Below are 19,242 nucleotides of genomic sequence, written 5' to 3'. Positions count from 1 at the left end.
AGCATATCCAGTTCTCCCATTTTGTCCGCCAGAATCCTGACATTGGTGAACAAGCCTTGTAGTATTGTCTTGACGCATGCTATCTCATTGGGTGTTCTGAGGTTGCAATTAGGCAACAGGTAAAAAAAATCATATTATTAAAGCCATTTTAGCAAGATTCAGTAAAACCAGTTGAAACTCAATAAATGCATTAAATGATCTTTTCAACAAATTGCATACTGTACGGCAGAACAGTGAAATTTCTACGTAGTAAATTAATTAGGAAATACATTGTATTATATAACTCTTTTTTCCCGTTCTTCAGCAGTATTATCTATTGAAAATACTAAAAGTCTGAGAACGTATGCCCTTTGGCCAGCAGTGAGCACCATCAGTCCAGGGCCAGCTAGCTGCTCCACACATAGTCCAGCAGGACATTCAGTTGTTCCCATCTCCCCCCAGCTTAATTTTCATTTACCCAGTCACCAGAGAATTGTTGTCATTGTCATTGAGATTTGGTATGAGACCTGGTGACTGGAAATTTCACAGCCCTGATTTATTGTGAATTAAATTAAGATTTTCAGCATACTGAACCTGACATAAAAGTGGTGAAAATAACTTGGCATTTTAGATGACATGGAAGTAACATGCTTTATACACATTCTCTTTTATGTGTGCTTTACTTTTCTCTATTAAATGTTAGCTGGTTTTTACACTATGGCGAGTTTTCTTTTTCTGGGTTATCCTTCTGAGCATACCTATTGAAAGAAATTGTCTCCCTTGGATCCGTACAAAGACTCAGACCGTCTGCTCTGCTCCATTACAGGAAAAGCTTTTTAAATATGAGCTTCCACTTGACTTCCCCTCTGCGGATAAATGCCCAGGCTGGGTAATAAGCTACAATCGATTTAATGCTTGCTATCTGTAAGTGTGCATTCTGTGTGGTGGAGGGATCTTTCACGTCATGTTATGACTTAATAGCATCACGAGAGGACCTAAAAGTGATACACAATTTCTCACTTCTTTTTCCACATCGCGGCGTTCATGCCTACCACGGACTTTACATTTATGTTTATATTTTTTACATTTAGGTGTATGGTTTACCACAGCTCTTTCCCTTTTTACTGTATATAACCACATATGAATAAATATCCAATAATTAACAGAAAAAAAAGAAATAAAAATAGTTGTGTTACTCTACCAGGACAATTTGTAGCTCGTCATTGTTGCACTTTATATGATAGTTGACCATATCTTGATAAATATCTTTCCTATTCTCCAGTTTGTTCATCTTATCATATGTATCTGTATTTAGGACAGACCAGCCAAGGAACTGTGTCAAAGACTGCAGGAAGAAAATAGCAATTAGACAACCTGTAAATGTTAAATGTTAAGGCAACTTTATTCAATTATGCCATTTTAGCAAGATTCAGTAAAACCCATTGAAATGCAATAAATGCTTTAAATGAACTTTTCAATACATTTCATACTGTACGGAAGAACAGTGAAATTTCTACTTAAATACATTAGGAAATAAATTGTATTACATAATAATTTTTTCTATTATTTAGCAGTATTATCTATAAAAAATACTGAACGTTTGAGAACTTATCCCCTCTAGCCAGCAGCGAACACCATCAGTTCAGGGCCCTAGCTGCTCTGCACATAACATTCAGTCCAGCAGGACATTCAGTTGTTCCTATCCCCCCCCCCCCCCCACAACCAGCTTAATTGTCAATTACCCTGTCAACAGATAATTTTTGTCATTGCCATTGAGACCTGGTATGAGACCTGGTGACTGGGAATTGCCCAGCCCTGATTTATTGTGAATTAAAATAAGATTCTCAGCATACCGAACCTGACATGAAAGTGGTGAAAATGACTCTGCATTTTAGATGACATGGAAGTAACATTATAGTAGTATGGAATCAATAGTATATATGCCACTCCAAACCTTCCTATTTCCCTGTACCTTTGGGGACCTGTACCTTCCCATCAGGTAACAGGGCCTTGTACCTTCCCATTTCCCTGTACCTTCCCATCAGGTACACACTTAGGAACACATCCCAGCTTAGCTGTGACACTTGTGTCAAGAAGAAATTAAGGGGTCGCACACTAATGTCATTACTGATGCAAAACCAGCTTCAATATAATATGTAGTGGATTTACTACATACTGTATATTCTTAAATGTCCACCAGCCTCTATAACATGTTGCCCCCTATTGGAGTCTCAACCATGGAGACATGATCTTCATGATTCACTCCTTAATTGGGTGGATTGTGTTGGAGCAGGAGATGCCCTTAAAGGGGTGAAACGTGTTGGAGAGGGAGGTGGACAGGAAAGACTGTATGTTGTGAATCTTCTACTTATTATATTAAAGCTGGTTTTACAGGTGATGGCATAAGTGTGCAGCCCATTCATTTCTACTTGACAAACGTAGCTTAAGCTATAGCTTGATTACATGTTTGACTGCAAAAAAAGAACAGAAAAAAACTCACTAGTTGTGGAAAGCCTGTGTATTTGTGATTTGCCTTTTTATAAAAATAAATATAACATCTTTATGATTTTCCTTTAGCTGTTCTGTTCCTGGCCATCCATATATAAAGTAGCCCCAAGCTATTCACATCTTCTGAAGTCATACTGGAACATTATAGAAATGGTGATGATGATTGTAACAGTCCGGTGAAGGGGTTTATGGGGGTTATGGGGTAATAGGTAATCCATTGGGGGCCTGTAATCTTAAAAAGGTTAACAATCCTAGGTCTATAGAATTCTCTTCAACACTTCTGTACCTACCTACCTTACAATTTATGGACAAGGCCACAGATGGTAACTATTTAGATGCATCTAAAGCTAAAGTATTTATTTAGATTTGCATAATGTTTATACAGGGTTAGAACCGCTGACAGATTTTTATGCTGTCTGTGTCCTTTCATTAGAACGTCCCTCTCTCTATTGGCCATTGGGAGTATTCCTCTCTGATGACCATTGTAATCAAGACAGAGAGAAAATCCAACATTTGGAGTTGTCCCCTGTAAGAAAAGATTTCCCATCATTTGAAAAGATCTTCTACTGGTGTGTCTCAAGACAGAAGGGAAAAGAACGGGACAAAGACATAAAAAAAAAAAAAAACTTGACAGTGGTTTTAAACATTCCCTACTGTATCCAAAATGAAAAGAAATCTTTTGGTTTTATTTGTACTTTAATAACAAGTTCGCCAACTGGCTATCCTGTAAAAATTGTTAGAAAGATGGAGATGGAAATATAAGCCCAATTGAACTATCAGTTTAATGTAGGTAAATATATTTATGGTGCGTCAGAACCAAAGCCCTTGAATTCTTATGCCGCGTACACATGATCGGGCATTCCGACAACAAAACCGTGGATTTTTTTCCAACGGATGTTGGCTCAAACTTGTCTTGCATACACACAGTCACACAAATGTTGTCGGAAATTCCAAATGTCAAGAATGCGGTGACGTATAACATGTACGATGCCACAATAAAACGGAAATTTTAGTTTTACCAGACTGAGCGCTTCCGTCTCGTACTTGATTCAGAGCATGCAGGGATTTTTGTGCGTCGGAATTGGCTACACACAATGAGAATTTCCGACAAGAACTTTCGTTGTCGGAAAAATTGAGAACCAGCTCTCAAACATTTGTTGTCGGAAAAAGCATACACATGGTTGGATTTTCAGACAACAAGCTCACATCGAACATTTGTTGTCAGAAATTCCGACCGTGTGTACGCGGCATAAGTGTTGCAGACATTGTTTAAAAATGCATTGCACCACTACACAACAAATGTTGGTGCTTGCATAAGATTCATGTAGTATCTGTCAGGAACAAGCACATGAATTTGTCTCAGAAGGTGAGCACGGAGGTTGCAGGGTGAATACTGGGTACTATTTCCTCAGTGCAGCTCAGCAATGCCAGTCTTCCAGTCTGACCACTGAGGCACAGTGGCTGAGTACTTCTGCTGTGGGTTAGGTGGCACCTAAAGGGCAATTCTGGGACTAGTTGTCAGATGTTTGGCTCGCAAAAATGCACATGCGCGTGCAACTATTAGCTGAATAGCGACCAGGCGCACACATGCACACATGAATGCGCACAAATGGGCGTGCACACAGTGCATGTTGGTGCCAGATGGGCTATTAACCACTTTACCACCGGGCCAATTTTGGCACTTCTCTCCTTCATGTAAAAATCACAATTTTTTTGCTAGAAAATTAATCAGAACCCCCAAACATTATATATATTTTATTTTTAGCAGACACCCTAGGGAATAAAATGGTGGTCATTGCAACTTTTTATCTCGCACTTTATTTGCGCAATCATTTTTCAAACGCCTTTTTTTGGGGAAAAAAAACGGTTTCATGAATTAAAAAATAACAAAACAGTAAAGTTAGCCCAATTCTTTTGTATAATGTGAAAGATGAGTAAATAGATACCGAACATGTCATGCTTTAAAATTGCGCACACTCATGGAATGGCGCCAAACTTCGGTTTCGGCTTAAAAATCTCCATAGGTGATGCTTTAAAATTTTTTACAGGTTACTATTTTTGAGGTTCAGAGGAGGTCTAGTGCTAGAATTGTTGCACACGCTCTAACGCATGCAACGATACCTCACATGTGGGGTTTGAACGGCGTTTACATATGTGGGCGGGACCTGCATGCGTGTTCCCTTCTGTGCTCGAGATAATGGGGACAGGGGCGTTTTGAAAAAAAATAAAAAATGTATTTTTATTTTACTTAATTTTTTTTATTTTTACACTTTTTTTTACATTTTTTTATCACTTTTATTCCTATTACAAGGAATGTAAACATTCGTATAAATCAGTGTGACAGGTCCTCTTTATGAAGAGATGTGGGGTCAATAAGACCCCACATCTCTCCTCCAGGCTTACAAGCATGAAAATCGGTGAAAAAAAATCACCGATCACATGCCGACAGCCATGATTGCGGCTTTGTTTAACGTCGCGCCTGGGCCTCCGACGGTCATGGAGATGACTGGTGACCATGTGGTCACAAGTCATCTCTATGCTTTCCAGCAGTGCCGACCTATTCGCTCTCCGGGCCCCCGATGGCACGGGAGAGCCCGGAGAAGCACCGGATGGCGGCGGGAGGGAGGGGGGCGTCCCCTCCCGCTGCCTATAAGAACGATCAAGCGGTGGGATCGCCGCTTTGATTGTTCTTATCATGCACAGAGTTGGCGGTTGAAGACGGCGATATCTGAATGATGCATGTAACTGCAGGCATCATTCAGATATCACCGCACAAAGCCGAGGATGTCCCAGGGAAGTCCTCGGTCGTCAAGAGGTTAAAGGATGCTTCTGCTCATGCTTAAGTGCTGACTGGTCTTTCCGCTGTTCCCTGCATCCTGCATTTTTTCTGTATGTTCCCCTCATTGCTCGTTTGATCCTGGTTCTGATTTTTTGCTTTATTGCTCACCCCAGCTCTGTTCCCGACTTTGGCTCTGCTTATGACTCGGTACCACACTGCCCGCCTGTTGATGACCCTGGCTATTCCTGAGACCACACTGCTAACTCCAATCCTGGCTGTCCTTTCTGCTCATGTGTTTGTCTGGCTCTGCACTTCGCTGAGAGTTCTGACAAGCCACACATCCTGAAACTGCAGCATAAGTGGAGTGCCCTTTTAATCTCAGCTGGTTTCCTAAGCTCAGCTACTGTTCTTGTCCTGATGGTCCACCTGCTTCCCAGTATCTCCTACTTCAGCTGCAGGTTCTCATATCAACACCTGCTGGCACTTGTGTTCCTCCTGTCCCTTGGTACCCTCTGTTCCACTCTCAGTGGGGCCAGGGTTGAAAATATAAGAGAGGCCAACCTCGTCATATCAGTCTCCTATCAGGTACGTGACACTAGTTCCCTATCAGGTCTGCCTACCTTGTGATTGACAATGGAAGGCATGGGGAAGATTCTACAGGACCAAAAAACAGCTAAGGAATCTGCCAACTGCTGTCCGCTATCAACAACAAGAAATGTGGATGCGTTGGGGAACTAGTCTCTCATTTCCTCATCAGGTTCCACCTCAATTGTGATTGACAGCATTGACAGTGAAAGGCAGTGGAATGATGCAATAGTTGCTATTCCGTTCAATATTGGCTGCAGTTAGTCCTAATTACCTTCAGTTTTGTTATCCACAAACTAGCAACTACTTTTTTTTTTATTTGTCCTAGCCAAAGTGATGCAAATAAGAATTACCTGAATCTGTTGCATGTGTCAGAACTGTATCAAAAACTGATGTAATGCAGCATACATATGATTGGATTTTCCGACAAAAACTTTTTTTGTCGGAAAAATTGAGAACCAGCTCTCAAATTTTTGCTGTCGGAAATTCTGACAGAAAAAGTCCGATGGACCCTACACACGGTCGGAATTTCCGTCCAAAAGCTCACATCGAACTTTGTTATTTTTAATGTTTTGTTATTTGTTATTTTTGAAAATCAGTCACAGCTTGAGTAGAAAAGGCTGCCTCTTACCAGCATACTGCGGAGAAGGACTATTGCTCTCTGTGTGGAAGCTGTGGTCTCTATGCAGAGGTCCAACATGCTTCATGCTGATTCTGAGATATAGCTCTCCAATCAGCAAAAAAGCGCATTGGTTCTTGCTGATTGGGAGGTATAGCAGGGGCCTACTGGACCTCTGAAACGACCTCTGTAAGGATACCACTTGTTTTAACATATTAAATATGTACTAGTTTTAGTCATACATTCAATTTTCTTTAAAAAAAAACAAATATGCTATGACAGTTAATATTAGGTCAGTATACATTGTTTTTATGCATTATCTATAAATTAAGTATGTTTTATTATGCATTATTGTGTTATAAGGTATACTTACTTCAGTTAACACTTCGTCCATTTCATCAAATGGCTTTCCATCTTTTCTGTTGTAAAAAGTTGCAACACCCACTATTTCTTCCTTTTTGTTAACGATAGGCATTGAAAGGACATTTTTGATCATCCACCCAGAATCATCAACTGGGCCTTTCTATGAAGATAAAATAACATACTTTGGAGTACATGTTCTAGAAATGTGTGTGATGTCATTTACCACAACTAGAGATGTTTTCATAAAAGTACAAAGAAAGGAATTTGCTCTGAGCCAATTTGTGAAGAATGTCCAAAAACAGATTAGGACCAGAAATAAAACAATATTTTGGCTCCCTGATGCTCTAGGAAGCCACAACTTTCTACAACAGTCTCTTTTTTTTACTTTATATGTCACCAGTGGACAGTTAAAGAAATAAACGTGCAATTATTGAAAGTGGAACTGTTCAGTTGATCTTGAGATTTGAAAATTACTAGATGGACCAAACCAAATAAAAATGGCTTTTGTATGTTATATAGCTCTGTGCTACTACTCACCTAGGCAGGTGATATGACTGTTCGCTGCAACTTCCACTGGTTGATTTACTAAAATTGGAGAGTGTAAAATCTGGTGTACCTCTGCATAGAAACCAATCAACGTCCAGGTTTTTTTGTCAAAGCTTTATTAAACAAGCTGAAGTTAGAAGCTCGTTGGTTTCTATGCAGAGTTAAGCCCCATACACACTATCAGTTTTGCTGCTGGTTTTCTCTTCAGGTTTACCAAAACCATGTAGTACAAGGACCTGCCTGATTGCATTCAAATTGAAACGCTTAAGGTTTGACCTCATATTAGATGGTTTTTGAAAACCTGAAGAGAAAACCATCATGAAAACTGATAGTGTGTATGGGGCTTTATACCTGCACTGGGTTTTTCACTCTCCAGTTTTAGTAAATCAACCCCCCAGGGTCAGCCCTCTACCTTCAGTTTATTCATTGGCCAATTAATCAGCATCATCACTACAGGCTGTAAAGTTGAATCAGGAAATAGAAGAATTATCGTCCTGGTCATTCAGTGTGTCAGAGATGTGTAAATTGCAAAAGTATCTGAACAGAGTTACAATAATGTTGGCAGATAAAGCAGTTCACTTCTGTGTATTTAATCTGGGCACTTAGCTGTTCGCTGCAGTTTTGCTTTAGCTCTTTGACTGCTTAGGATACATTACACATACTATCCCTAGGACACAACATCATAGGTTATCCTGTACACTTTAGAGGTTTAAGAATTATTTTAGAAGCATCAGTTTTTTTGTTTAAAACTAAACTGAGTTTTAGTCCCTCATTTATATAGGGGCACAAAAAAGGTTACTTCGAAAAGTAACCAAAGGTCAGACTTTTAAGGCATCGAAACAATGGAGAAGTATATATCAAAAAATAAGTATTTATTGAAAAAAGTACATAATAGAAAGCAGTATTCAAGAATTAAAAATCCTATACAATGATATAAATTATATAAATTGTGAACTGAGCCCTTGTGTGTCTATGTGTTTCGCCATTGAGCTTCTTCAGGACAATGATCAAGGTTCAAAAGGAATGACAAAGAAAGAACAAGTCTCACTATCTTACACAGGATTGAGCCTCATATACACAATCCGATAGATAGGAAATTGTCACAATATGGGAAAATTCCACAAAATTGAGGACAGTATCAGGGCCTTATGAGCACAGGCATGGTGTCTGAATGTCCCACCTAGCATGCATTGCCAGAGAAGAAGATACACTCTCAAGGTAAGTGAAAACACGGGCCCCTGGGACACAGCGTCCTGCCGTCCTTATTTATATGTTTTCACTGTTTCCAAATAATGCACAATTAATATTTGACATATTTATGCAATATACATTGTATTAACTGTTTTATGTTTTAGCATTTCTTGGTATGGTGAGCATGTGACCTGCTCCCCTGTGACGATCAGGCCTAGCAGCCAATTGCTAAGCACAAGCACCGTCTCATGACCAAGTTAGTGACATCACCGTTCCCTGACTGTGATGGAGATAGGAGAGGTGATGTAGCACAGGCAAGGTGAGTTGAAGGAGGCCTTTGCTGAGACACTGTCACATTGCCCTGCATGGGCATATTGATAGAGAAGGCTTTCTGTATACTATACATAATATATCATGGAGACTATAGTGGGTGAGCTTGGGAATTACTTAAAGGGGTTGTAAAGGTTTGTTTTTTATTTTCCAAATAGGTTCCTTTAAGCTAGTGCATTGTTGGTTCACTTACCTTCGATTTCCCTTCTAAATTTCTCACTTCATGTTTCTCCTCAGTGAGCTTTCCACCATCATCCGAGCGGTGGTTAGTCAGCCAGAACAGCTTACCAAACAGCTTACTGAGGAGGAACAGGAAGTGAGAAATTCAAAGAAAGAAAACAAAGAAAAAAAAGCATTTAGAAAGGAAATCGAAGGAAAAGGTAAGTGAACCAACAATGCACTAGCTTAACCACTTCCATACCAGGTACTTACGCAGCTTCCCGCCCAAGCCAATTTTAAGCTTTCAGCACTGTCGCACTTTGAATGGCAATTGCGCGGTCATGCTACACTGTACCCAAACAAAATTGGCGTCCTTTTTTCCCCACAAATAGAGCTTTCTTTTGGTGGTATTTGATCACCTCTGCGATTTTTTTTTTTTTGCGCAACAACTAAAAAAAGGCTGAAAATTTGGAAAAAAAATTAAATTTTTATTTTTTTCTGTTAATTTTTTTGTAAATAAGTTTTCTCTTTCAATTACGGGCACTGATATGGCGGCACTAATGGGCACCGATGAGATGGCACTGATGGACATCGATGAGGTAGTACTGACGGGCACAGATGAGGTGGCACTGATTGGCGGCGCTGGTATGCGACACTGATGGGCACTCATAGGCGGCACTGATGGGCACACATAGGCGGCACTGATGGGCACACATAGGCGGCACTGATGGGCACACATAGGCGGCACTGATGGGCACACATAGGCGGCACTGATGGGCACTCATGGGCGGCACTGGGCACTCATAGGCGGCACAGATGGGCACTCATGGGCGGCACTGATGGATACTTATGGGTGGCACAGATGGGCACTGATAGGTGGGCACTGGGCATGGATGGGCACTGTGGGGTGGCACTGATGGACACTGGGGTGGCACTGATTATATATATTTTTTAGACTTTTTTTTTTTTTTTTTTGCTGGCTTTTTTTTTTTTGCCCACCCTGGTGCTCCAGGGTGGGCATCCCTGGTGGTCCAGTGTGGCGATCCGAGGGGGGGCTGCGCTGATAAACAATCAGCGCGAACCCCCCCTGTCAGGAGAGCCGTCGATCGGCTCTCCTCTACTCGCGTCTGTCAGACGCGAGTGAGGAAGTGCCATCGACGGCTCTTCCTGTTTACATCGTGATCAGCCGTGGTTGGACACGGCTGATCACGTGGTAAAGAGTCTCCGCTGGAGGCTCTTTACCGAGATCGGAGATGCAGGGTGTCAGACTGACACCCCGCATCACCGATCGCCGCGATGCGACGCGCGGCATGAAATCCTGCAGGACGTTCTAGAACGTCCTGTCGGGATTTCATAACCACTTCCCGGACGTAAATCGGCTATAGGCCGGGCGGGAAGTGATTAAAGGAACCTATTTAGAAAATAAAAAACGAACCTTTACAACCCCTTTAAGTAAACCTTTTTTTTTTTTTTTTAACTGTCGTGGAACGCTTTACCTGAAACTGAAAGTAATCATCAGCAGCTGTGTTCATAAGGTTGCAAATCTGAAAGAAACATTTTTATTTAGTAAGAGGGAATTACAGCTCACAACAAATTCTTTCTTAGCCTATAATACTGCTACTTTTATAACTCCTAGTTAAAAAAAATTCGAAGTGCATTTCGCTAGTATATTTCCAGTTATATCCTGATTAAAGCTCTCTTCGAAATACTGAAGCTTACTAAAGGAGCGAAGAGAGTTTATACATTTAAATACATTAAGTAAAGATCCACCTTAATTATCGAATCATGTAAAAAGAACATTTATTTTTATTTATTTCACCTGCACATATGATTGGCTATTCAAAGAGAATATAGCTACAACTTATTGAATGAAGTTTCTCAACTTCCTTAGTAAATCTGTCTCAAAGTATGTGGAATTAAGACTACAACATCTTATTTCAAACTCTACTATAGTACATATAGGCTTATCTTTGGTAAAAAAAGAATTGCATATTTTTACAGTCCTTCCAATGTATGATATAATACAACAGTCATACTTACAAGACCATTTTCTGCAACGTATGTGGGCAGTTTACTACTCAAGGCCCAGTGATCTTCTGGTGGATTCCTAAAATGTTAAAGAAAAGATTATGATATCTATTGCACGCTAAAGAGAATACAGGAGATTTCTTGTCTGATTGGGATCACACGTGTAGTAACAAATTGGGATTTTCCTCACCTCCAGGTCTCAGGATTTCTCAGCATAAGAATAATCACAGATTTCACTAATTCAACCAAATAATACAACTATTCACTAAAGGAACAATTGTATTCTTTGTTTTTGATCCCTATGTTTAAAAATATTTGTAACCAAAATGTTTTTTATTATTGTTGGATAAAGTACGTTATAAACTCTTTATATTCAATTTAAGTTTATTGAAAACATTTTACCATGCAAAATTTCAGAAAAAACAACAAAAATAAACAAAAAATTGAAGTATTCACCAAACAATAAAAAGTACTGCAGTATAAAAGTGTACATGATATATGACATATAAATACCCCACTGGAAGCATTACACATGTATGATAGGGACTAGTGCTGATGCTAGTAAAGAGGATGAACCAGTACAGGAACATATCTATAAGACAAATTAGTGTATCTGCCAACACTAATTGTTAGACTTAAGACGGAACTGGACACATCACAGCCTCATAATACCGGCAAAAGTTATAGTCAATGGCACATTAGTCTTTAGCATTATTCATCAGCTCCAGAAAGGATGTAGGTGACAGGACACAAACAAAAGCGAAGGAAAAAAAACAGAGACAACCAGGGGTGGACAATCAGATTATGCTTCACACAACACAACCTTAAGTCCTGTACACACGGGCCAGAATCTCGTCAGAAAAAAAACCATGTCTTTCCTGACGAGATTCTTGGCAAGAATCTCTTGCCGCCCGAGTGTACAGACACTCCATTCAAAAGAACCGTGGTTCTTTTGAATGGCAAGAACACAGTGACGTTATCGCATACGACGAGCATGCGCTCGTCACATTCAATGCCGTCACCGCCATCTTTCTGCAACCTACCTATGCCTATGAAGCTACCGTGCATGCGTCAAAGTCATTTCGAGCATGTGCGAGTTTCCTCTGCGACAGGTAAGTATACACACTCTTGGGTTTCTCGGCAGGAAAACACTGCCTAGAATCATGACGAGAAAATAGAGAGCAGGTTCTCTTTTTTTCTCGTCGAGATTTTAGGTCGTTTTCTTGACGAGAAACCTGAAAGCCTCGTACACACGCATGGTATACTTGGCAAGAAAGCTCTGCCAGCAGTTTTCTTGCTGGTTCTTGCCGAGTAAACCGAGCGTGTGTACGAGGCTTTAGACTAGATCCAGGTCCTACAATTGTTCTGCAAGGAGATTTTGCATTTTAGATGAATCCATGAACACCTTCCAAGAGAGCCATGTTTGGTGACATTGTTCATATGTATCCAATTCATGTGCAGAAGGAACTCCATCCTCTCAATATAATCCATCTCTGCAACCCACTCAATCAGAGGGGGAGCATGGGCCATAACAAATCTTGCTGCTGTCATCTTATGCCTAGGATAACCTTTTTGTATTGTTTGTTTTTGGTCTCTATGTTTAAAAATATTTGTAGCCAAAACAGTTTTTACTAGTTTTGGATAAAGTAGGGAGACCTTAAAAACCCTTTGAGTTATTTTTTTTTTGTCCTCAGAATGCTGATGGATCAAGAAGTTCGAAAAATTGGTTGATTTTCTAAAGGTAAATAGGCTGTACAATAAACAAGGGAGTTTTCTCATTTAAATAAGCTCTGGGGAAATTCCCTTGCAAAGTCTGACTTCCCTTTCAAAGCAGCCAACCTATATGCCTTTAGGAAATCAACCCTGATGCTGCTACAAAATGAGGGGAATTACACTTTTAGGCAGTTATTAATGGAACAGGTATTCTCAGTGTTCTCATAACAACTGTAACATTTTGAATTTCTCATAATTTCTCTTAGTGATAATGGTTCTAGTCCCTTAACATCCTACAAACTTACAAAAAAAAGTCTATACATACACTTTAATTATTAGGGTATAGTGGGTGGAGGGGATCCTTTTATGTGAACGTATTGAGAGATCAAACTACAACTATATTAAAAAAGATTTTTTTTTTTTGTTTTCTCACTGCAGCACAAGATTTGAAGAGTCTTTTTTTCATAAACCCTTTCACTATTAACAAATGGTTTAAAACACCAAAAAGATGAACTATCCTGAGAGATTACTTAGTAAATTACATAAATGCAACAAAAACGAACAATTACTTTGAGGGAGAAAATAAACATTTATCAAAAGTTAAGAAAATGCAATCAAAAAAGCAAACTTACGGAATTACTTTAATTTCTTCTTTTCCATGTAAAATATAGTCAATCACTTTATAAAATGATATTTCCTGGAAAATGCAGAAGCAAATACTTATAATGTTATAATAAAAATGAAAATGTCAAATGTTCTAATGGCATTTTGGGATCCATTTACTAATGGACTGATCTGAGAAATAAACAACATAAATAATCCAAAAATATGGAATTAATTGTTGAAAGTGTTTTCTTAACTAATCAGAACCGTCAACACAGCCTTTGGAATTTGCATCGCTTTAAAATCGTGTTCCAAATTGCTTAGTATCAGCCTTGCCCAAGCGGAGACGCACACTTAGAAGCTGTCAAGTTTTTTGTAGTTGGCAATTCAGTTCAATATTGTTCTTATAGTTAAAAGCTTTTAGGTCTTATTGTAAAAAAAAAAAAATCCATCCAGCATATTATATCGAAAACAGGCCACAAACATTAAATAGTAGTCTAATGTATATATGTAATAGCACCCCTGCACAATCTTTTTAGTATCATAAGAGAATGATATTTGTACAAAAATTTCACTAAGCTGAAATTAACTATGTTAATCCTGTAGACCTTGTTCTGAAGGACTCATTTAAGTAAACCCATTGGTAATGGGAGTGTTAAACCACCCGCACAAATGTGTGTGTTGGTGCAGTATGTGGTTTTCTACATGTGTCTAAAATCCCTCTTAGATTGTAATTGCTGTCTGTGACCCTGCTGGAGAGATTTATCTTTACTATTTGTCCTAAAGAGTATTATCATTGGACATAAAATGATTGGAAATCTAAAATTTTGCAACTGTCACAAGAATAGAAACAGAGCTTACATTATCCAAAAGGAACTCCTGTTCCAATGAGAACTGTCTAAGATGGTATTGATCACATCACTTTATGCAGATTTCCTTACAATTTCTATAATGTATCTGTGACAGAGAACAAATGGAAATATGCCCAATGGTACACAGACAGCAATGAATAGTTAAATTAAAAGACAAACAAAAACAAAAAAAATCACCAAAAACTGACAGGGGTGTACTGAATCTAAAATCAAGAAAAAAAAAAGTTGCGCTTTAGCTATACATTAAATTGCTCTTAAGAAAAACAAAAAACATTTAGGCAAGCACAACAAACACCTACCCTGCCATCTGGAGTTTTTGGTCCAGAATATGGGGGCACTTCACCCATTAGAACTGGCCACTGGTCAAAAAATTCCTGCAGAAAACCAAGATGATAAAAGGCATATTATTTTTGAAGATCAACGTTTGCAATAGGTATATGATGTAGCACTGATAAAAAAAAATGTATGTTTAATTCTAAGCATAACACACAAAGACATACAAAGAAAAGGTATACATTCCAGTTAAACATGCTGTTGATTAGCGAAAACCACCTTTGTTTTTGTCATATCGAGCAGTCCCACAGAGTATCTATCACAGTTAAGGAAGGCGCGGACCGTATAAAGGGCTTTGTGAAACTGTCGCTCGATGTCTGTTAGCTCTTCAAATACTTTGTTGGCTGACCACAACAATATCTGCAAAATATAAAAAAAAAATAAAGTTAGAAATAGGTAGCACACTATGGCTTCCAGTTATCCATGCCATGCACAGAAGGAAATTGAATCAGAAGTTATCATTGTTTTTTAGAAGAAGGTAAATGGCAGTAAAGGAACACGCTATACCTGGCCTCTTCTAGTCTCACAGTTGTGAAGGTAGGATAGGTGATACACCTTGAGAATCAGGTTGGCAAAGTTGAGGTACTTAAGGAATATCTGGAAAACAAAATAACCACATATTACACAAACCAAATTTTAACTCAAACGTAAAAAAAACTAAAGTTAATCAACAGTTATTTAAACCAGAAAATAATGTTTTCTTAAGGGATAAAACTTTTTTTTTTAAATGTAGGGCATCATGCATGATGCTACTCATTCTCACTCTATTTCCTCTTCATGCACAAGGGGCTCTGCCATTCAGGCATTGATGTAGGCAGCTGGCATAGACTGTCCCTATCAGTATTGGTTGCAATACATAGTATGAGGGTGCTGCTGTCAATGTCAATCATTGGAGATGAGTGGTGCAGAAAGGACAGAGCACTCCTTAGGCACACCTCAATCTGAGATTGCCGGATGAAAGTGGTGATGTGCTGTGCTGGCCTGCAGAAGTGGTGGTGGTGGGGGTGATGAGCACAGTGACCGCACTGACAATGTCTGCAGATTGGCTCAAGATGGCCACCCCTGGGCTGCTGTTCCTCTGCTCCCCCCTCTACCCAACACTGCATTGTCCCTGGACCACTCAGCAGCAAGCAGCTACCCCGATTGGCAACCCACGGTATGTACACCCTCCTGGGTAGAAGGTGGGGATCTGTCGGAGGGGAGTGTTGTCTGCTGTACATAAAAAAAGATGAGGGGAATAGGGTTTGGCAAAGGGTGTAAAACAAGTAGATGTGGGGGTGCTGAATTTGGTGAGTAGGGAAGGGAGCACATTGGGTGTCATCTTCTGGACTGCCCAATTTGAGGCCTGGTGATCTCCCTCGCTGTGTATTTAAGACTTAACCTTTTCTGTTACATGTCAGCCTGCCTCCTCCCACTTGCTTCATGTCAGACATTTTACACCCCACTTTGCCAGCTATACCCACCCATCCCCCAGTGCCTTGGTAGTAGGACTAGCCTGGCATGGCAGAGAATGGGGCTGGCCATGTAGCCCACATGCATGGGTCAGTTTACCACCTCCAGGGGCTTTTTTGCTGCTGTATTGCCCATTCAGTGACAAAGCAACACACATGTTAAAAGTACATATCTCATGTCAAATTCAAATCTGCATGGTCATAGTGTCCCCGTCCTGCGGGACACACCGATAATGGAAAGCCACGGCCTCTTGCAGTGCTCACAGGACTGGAGAAGATGTAACAAGTCCTGGGACCCCTGTAAACCAGCTTTGAGCGCACACGTGGGTACACAAGCGGCGGTGGTTTTCCATCATTGGTGGGTCCTCGTGGGACAGGAACCCTGCAGATTTGTATTTGACATGCGAGATATGTACTTTTACTATGTGAATTGTTACAAAAAATTGTAATAAACTATTTGCCCATAGCAGCACTTAGATGATGTTTTCTTGTCTTTTTATACTGGGTCAACACAGAAGCAGTGGGGGAAACCGAATGTGATTTGGATAGGAATCTCACTGCATTCCTGTTCAAATTACATGCAGTTCTTTGCAGTGTGATTTGAGACCATTCTTTTTGTATGCGCTCAAATTGCACCGCAAAGTTATTGGTACTCAGTATTGGCGCGTACTTGACCGAAAACATCGGTACTCATACTTGCTGGTAAAAAAATGGTATCAGTGCATATTTACTGGCGATATATAAATACCTGTAATAAAAAATAAAAAAAAACAACACAATAAGGCGGAATGCAACAATCCATAGCAATCATTTTTTCTGTCAGTTCTAAACAAATTAAAGATGGGATACTTTTTTCACATCATATTTATCCTTAGCACAGTCTTACCTCTTCATCTCTTTTGGAGAAAGTAGTGCCATTATTTTTGTTGCAAGCCATTATCACAGCCACTACATCTTTGCCGTTCATCACAGGGGCTGCCAGTATGCTCTTTGTATCATATTCTGTGAGATTATCTACGAAATTGCAGAAGTGGGCATCCTAGATGAGAAAAGCAGATGTAAGTGAGAAATGATGGGGTTTGAACAAGAACAAATGTTCAAGTTTCACGAGTAAACATTCAAAATAAAGTACAAGTGTCTAGGAAGGTAAAATGCATCAAATGGGAGTAAAACTCTGTTGACATCGCCAGTTAAAAAAAAATACTCTACAGAAGAAAAGTCAAGTAGTCCTGGAGTAGTAATTTGTACTTGTCATTGTGTATTTTTTCAGATGAACTGGTAATCTTGAGAGGTAGAGTAATGTTCCCCAAAGATGACACAGACTATGTTTTATAGTGTTTTTTTCAAATAATTTTACATTTAGCTTTTGTGGAGAATCAATGGGTGCTTCTAACTACAGTTCTCTGATCTCTCTTCTGAGAGCGTAGCAATGTTCGTACTAGCGTTTGTACTTGCCCATATAACTTTGTTGGGCATCAAATTCCAGAACCATAAACAAAAATATAGCATTGACCCTCTCTTTGCAGTTATAACAGCCTCCACTCTACTGGGAAGGCAAAAGACTTTATAATGTGGCTGTAAAAATGTGTGCCCATTTAAAATCATTTGTGAGGGCAGATGATGATTTTGGAAGAAAATACATTCACATTTATTCCAAATATGATAAGTAGGGCTGGGGACAGTTATCTATACAAGCCACACAGTGCTGTCCCAATAAATGGGCCCAATAAACTATACGTGGTACATGTGCTGGGCACTGCCCTGCAATTTTAGTTGGGTTACAAAAATATTTAAGGCCAATGTCAATCGAGATTCTGAGCCGAATAAAGATTTGTTTTTTTGAATAGCTGTCAGCTGCATAAATGTTACATCAGTAATGTCTAAAGGTCAGATGGCAGCAATTGCAATTCCACACAATTTTCTCTGCCCATGAATTACTTCAAAAAACATATATAATTACTAATATGTGCCCTTTCTGCCCAGGTTTTACTTAAAATCAGTGCACAAGTGTACCACATTAGTTTAGAGATTTTTAAACCTCTTATCTGGCTCTTCTCTGTTTTATATATTTAGATCAGACAAGTAGTTCAGATACCTCTCTAAGGTTCCTAGGCAAATTATCCTCTAGTATTAGCTTCATATATGGAGACTAAACAGTCATAGAAACAGACTTTTTAAAGTCTTGGATAGAGTGGAGAGAGATTAGGACACCTGTTTTTTATTGCTATCTGTGCCCCTATTAGGAAGATTCACCCTCTCTATTTGTCCTGTTTACCATTATCACTGAAAGTGAAAGAAAATCCCAAATTTGGGGTTTTCCCAGAACAGTACTGGAGGGGAAATCTTCCAATGGGGACACTAGTTCTGATACACCCAGTGACAACCAAGGATTCCATCCCTTTGGAGGGATTTCCCATCACTTCCTGTTTTGGCTATGGGACAGTAAGTGGCTGAATTCTTCCCCATGGTACACATCTGGCAAAAACAAACAAACAAACAAACAAACAAACAGAAAGGGGGTTATATCACTTATTTTTTCTATTCTTTCCTGGTGCCAATCCATGGCAACACAGTACACCACATGAATGTAGCCATGTTGGCACCAGGAAAACAGTAAATTGCATCACATACTGTACCATAATTTTGCTTTCCTGGTACCAGTCCATGGCAACATACATGTGGTTTAGAATGCTGTCAAGGATTGATGCCAGAAAAAAAAGTTGTGCCTTTACGTGACAGACCTAAGCAGGACAGTTTTTTTTGGAGAGAATTAGGGGCAAACCTCTTACCCACTGACTACGGGCCCTGGCTTTTAAGGGAACACTACTCTTTGTGAGGTGTGTGCCTGGGGGACACTTGGAGTTGCATTCAAGTCCATGTCACCCCAAGACACACAGACTCTGGGGCTCTCGGTCTGGGGTCCCTGTATAGGGCTTAGCTGCCCAGTGGTGACCTGTTAATAGGGCGCCACACCCCAAACTAGTCAAAATAATTGGTCCTTTAAGTGTGTCCAGGCACTGGACACACAGCTGCCTATGGGACGCTTGTACACCTTGCAATCTGCTGATTCGTTTGTGTTTAGGGAGTGTTCGGGGTGCAAGCGATGCACCTGCAAATACTGCCACTCTACAATCAATTGTCCTTTTGGCCCCTTTGCTGTGTTTGATTGGCGGGGAGGACGGC

At 39.8% G+C, this 19,242-nt stretch overlaps 1 protein-coding gene across 2 annotated transcripts in view; it reads right to left on the bottom strand.

Moving 5' to 3' along the window:
* PDE6A (phosphodiesterase 6A) overlaps nucleotides 1-19,242 on the bottom strand; it is a 167,234-nt gene that overhangs the window by 53,670 nt on the left and 94,322 nt on the right. For both annotated transcript variants that reach the window (XM_040344508.1, XM_040344509.1), the window contains exons 2-10: nucleotides 16,946-17,098; nucleotides 15,116-15,205; nucleotides 14,828-14,968; nucleotides 14,575-14,649; nucleotides 13,433-13,497; nucleotides 11,100-11,166; nucleotides 10,556-10,603; nucleotides 6,844-6,993; nucleotides 1,181-1,324 (exon numbers count right to left, since the gene is read on the bottom strand). In XM_040344508.1, coding sequence (XP_040200442.1) covers nucleotides 1,181-1,324; nucleotides 6,844-6,993; nucleotides 10,556-10,603; nucleotides 11,100-11,166; nucleotides 13,433-13,497; nucleotides 14,575-14,649; nucleotides 14,828-14,968; nucleotides 15,116-15,205; nucleotides 16,946-17,098 — 933 coding nt within the window. The remainder of the gene's footprint in view (nucleotides 1-1,180; nucleotides 1,325-6,843; nucleotides 6,994-10,555; nucleotides 10,604-11,099; nucleotides 11,167-13,432; nucleotides 13,498-14,574; nucleotides 14,650-14,827; nucleotides 14,969-15,115; nucleotides 15,206-16,945; nucleotides 17,099-19,242) is intronic.

This window comes from Rana temporaria, chromosome 3 (genome assembly GCF_905171775.1).
Source record: "Rana temporaria chromosome 3, aRanTem1.1, whole genome shotgun sequence".
Taxonomy (NCBI): Eukaryota; Metazoa; Chordata; class Amphibia; order Anura; family Ranidae; genus Rana; species Rana temporaria.
This window is presented reverse-complemented; position numbering and strand designations above follow the sequence as displayed.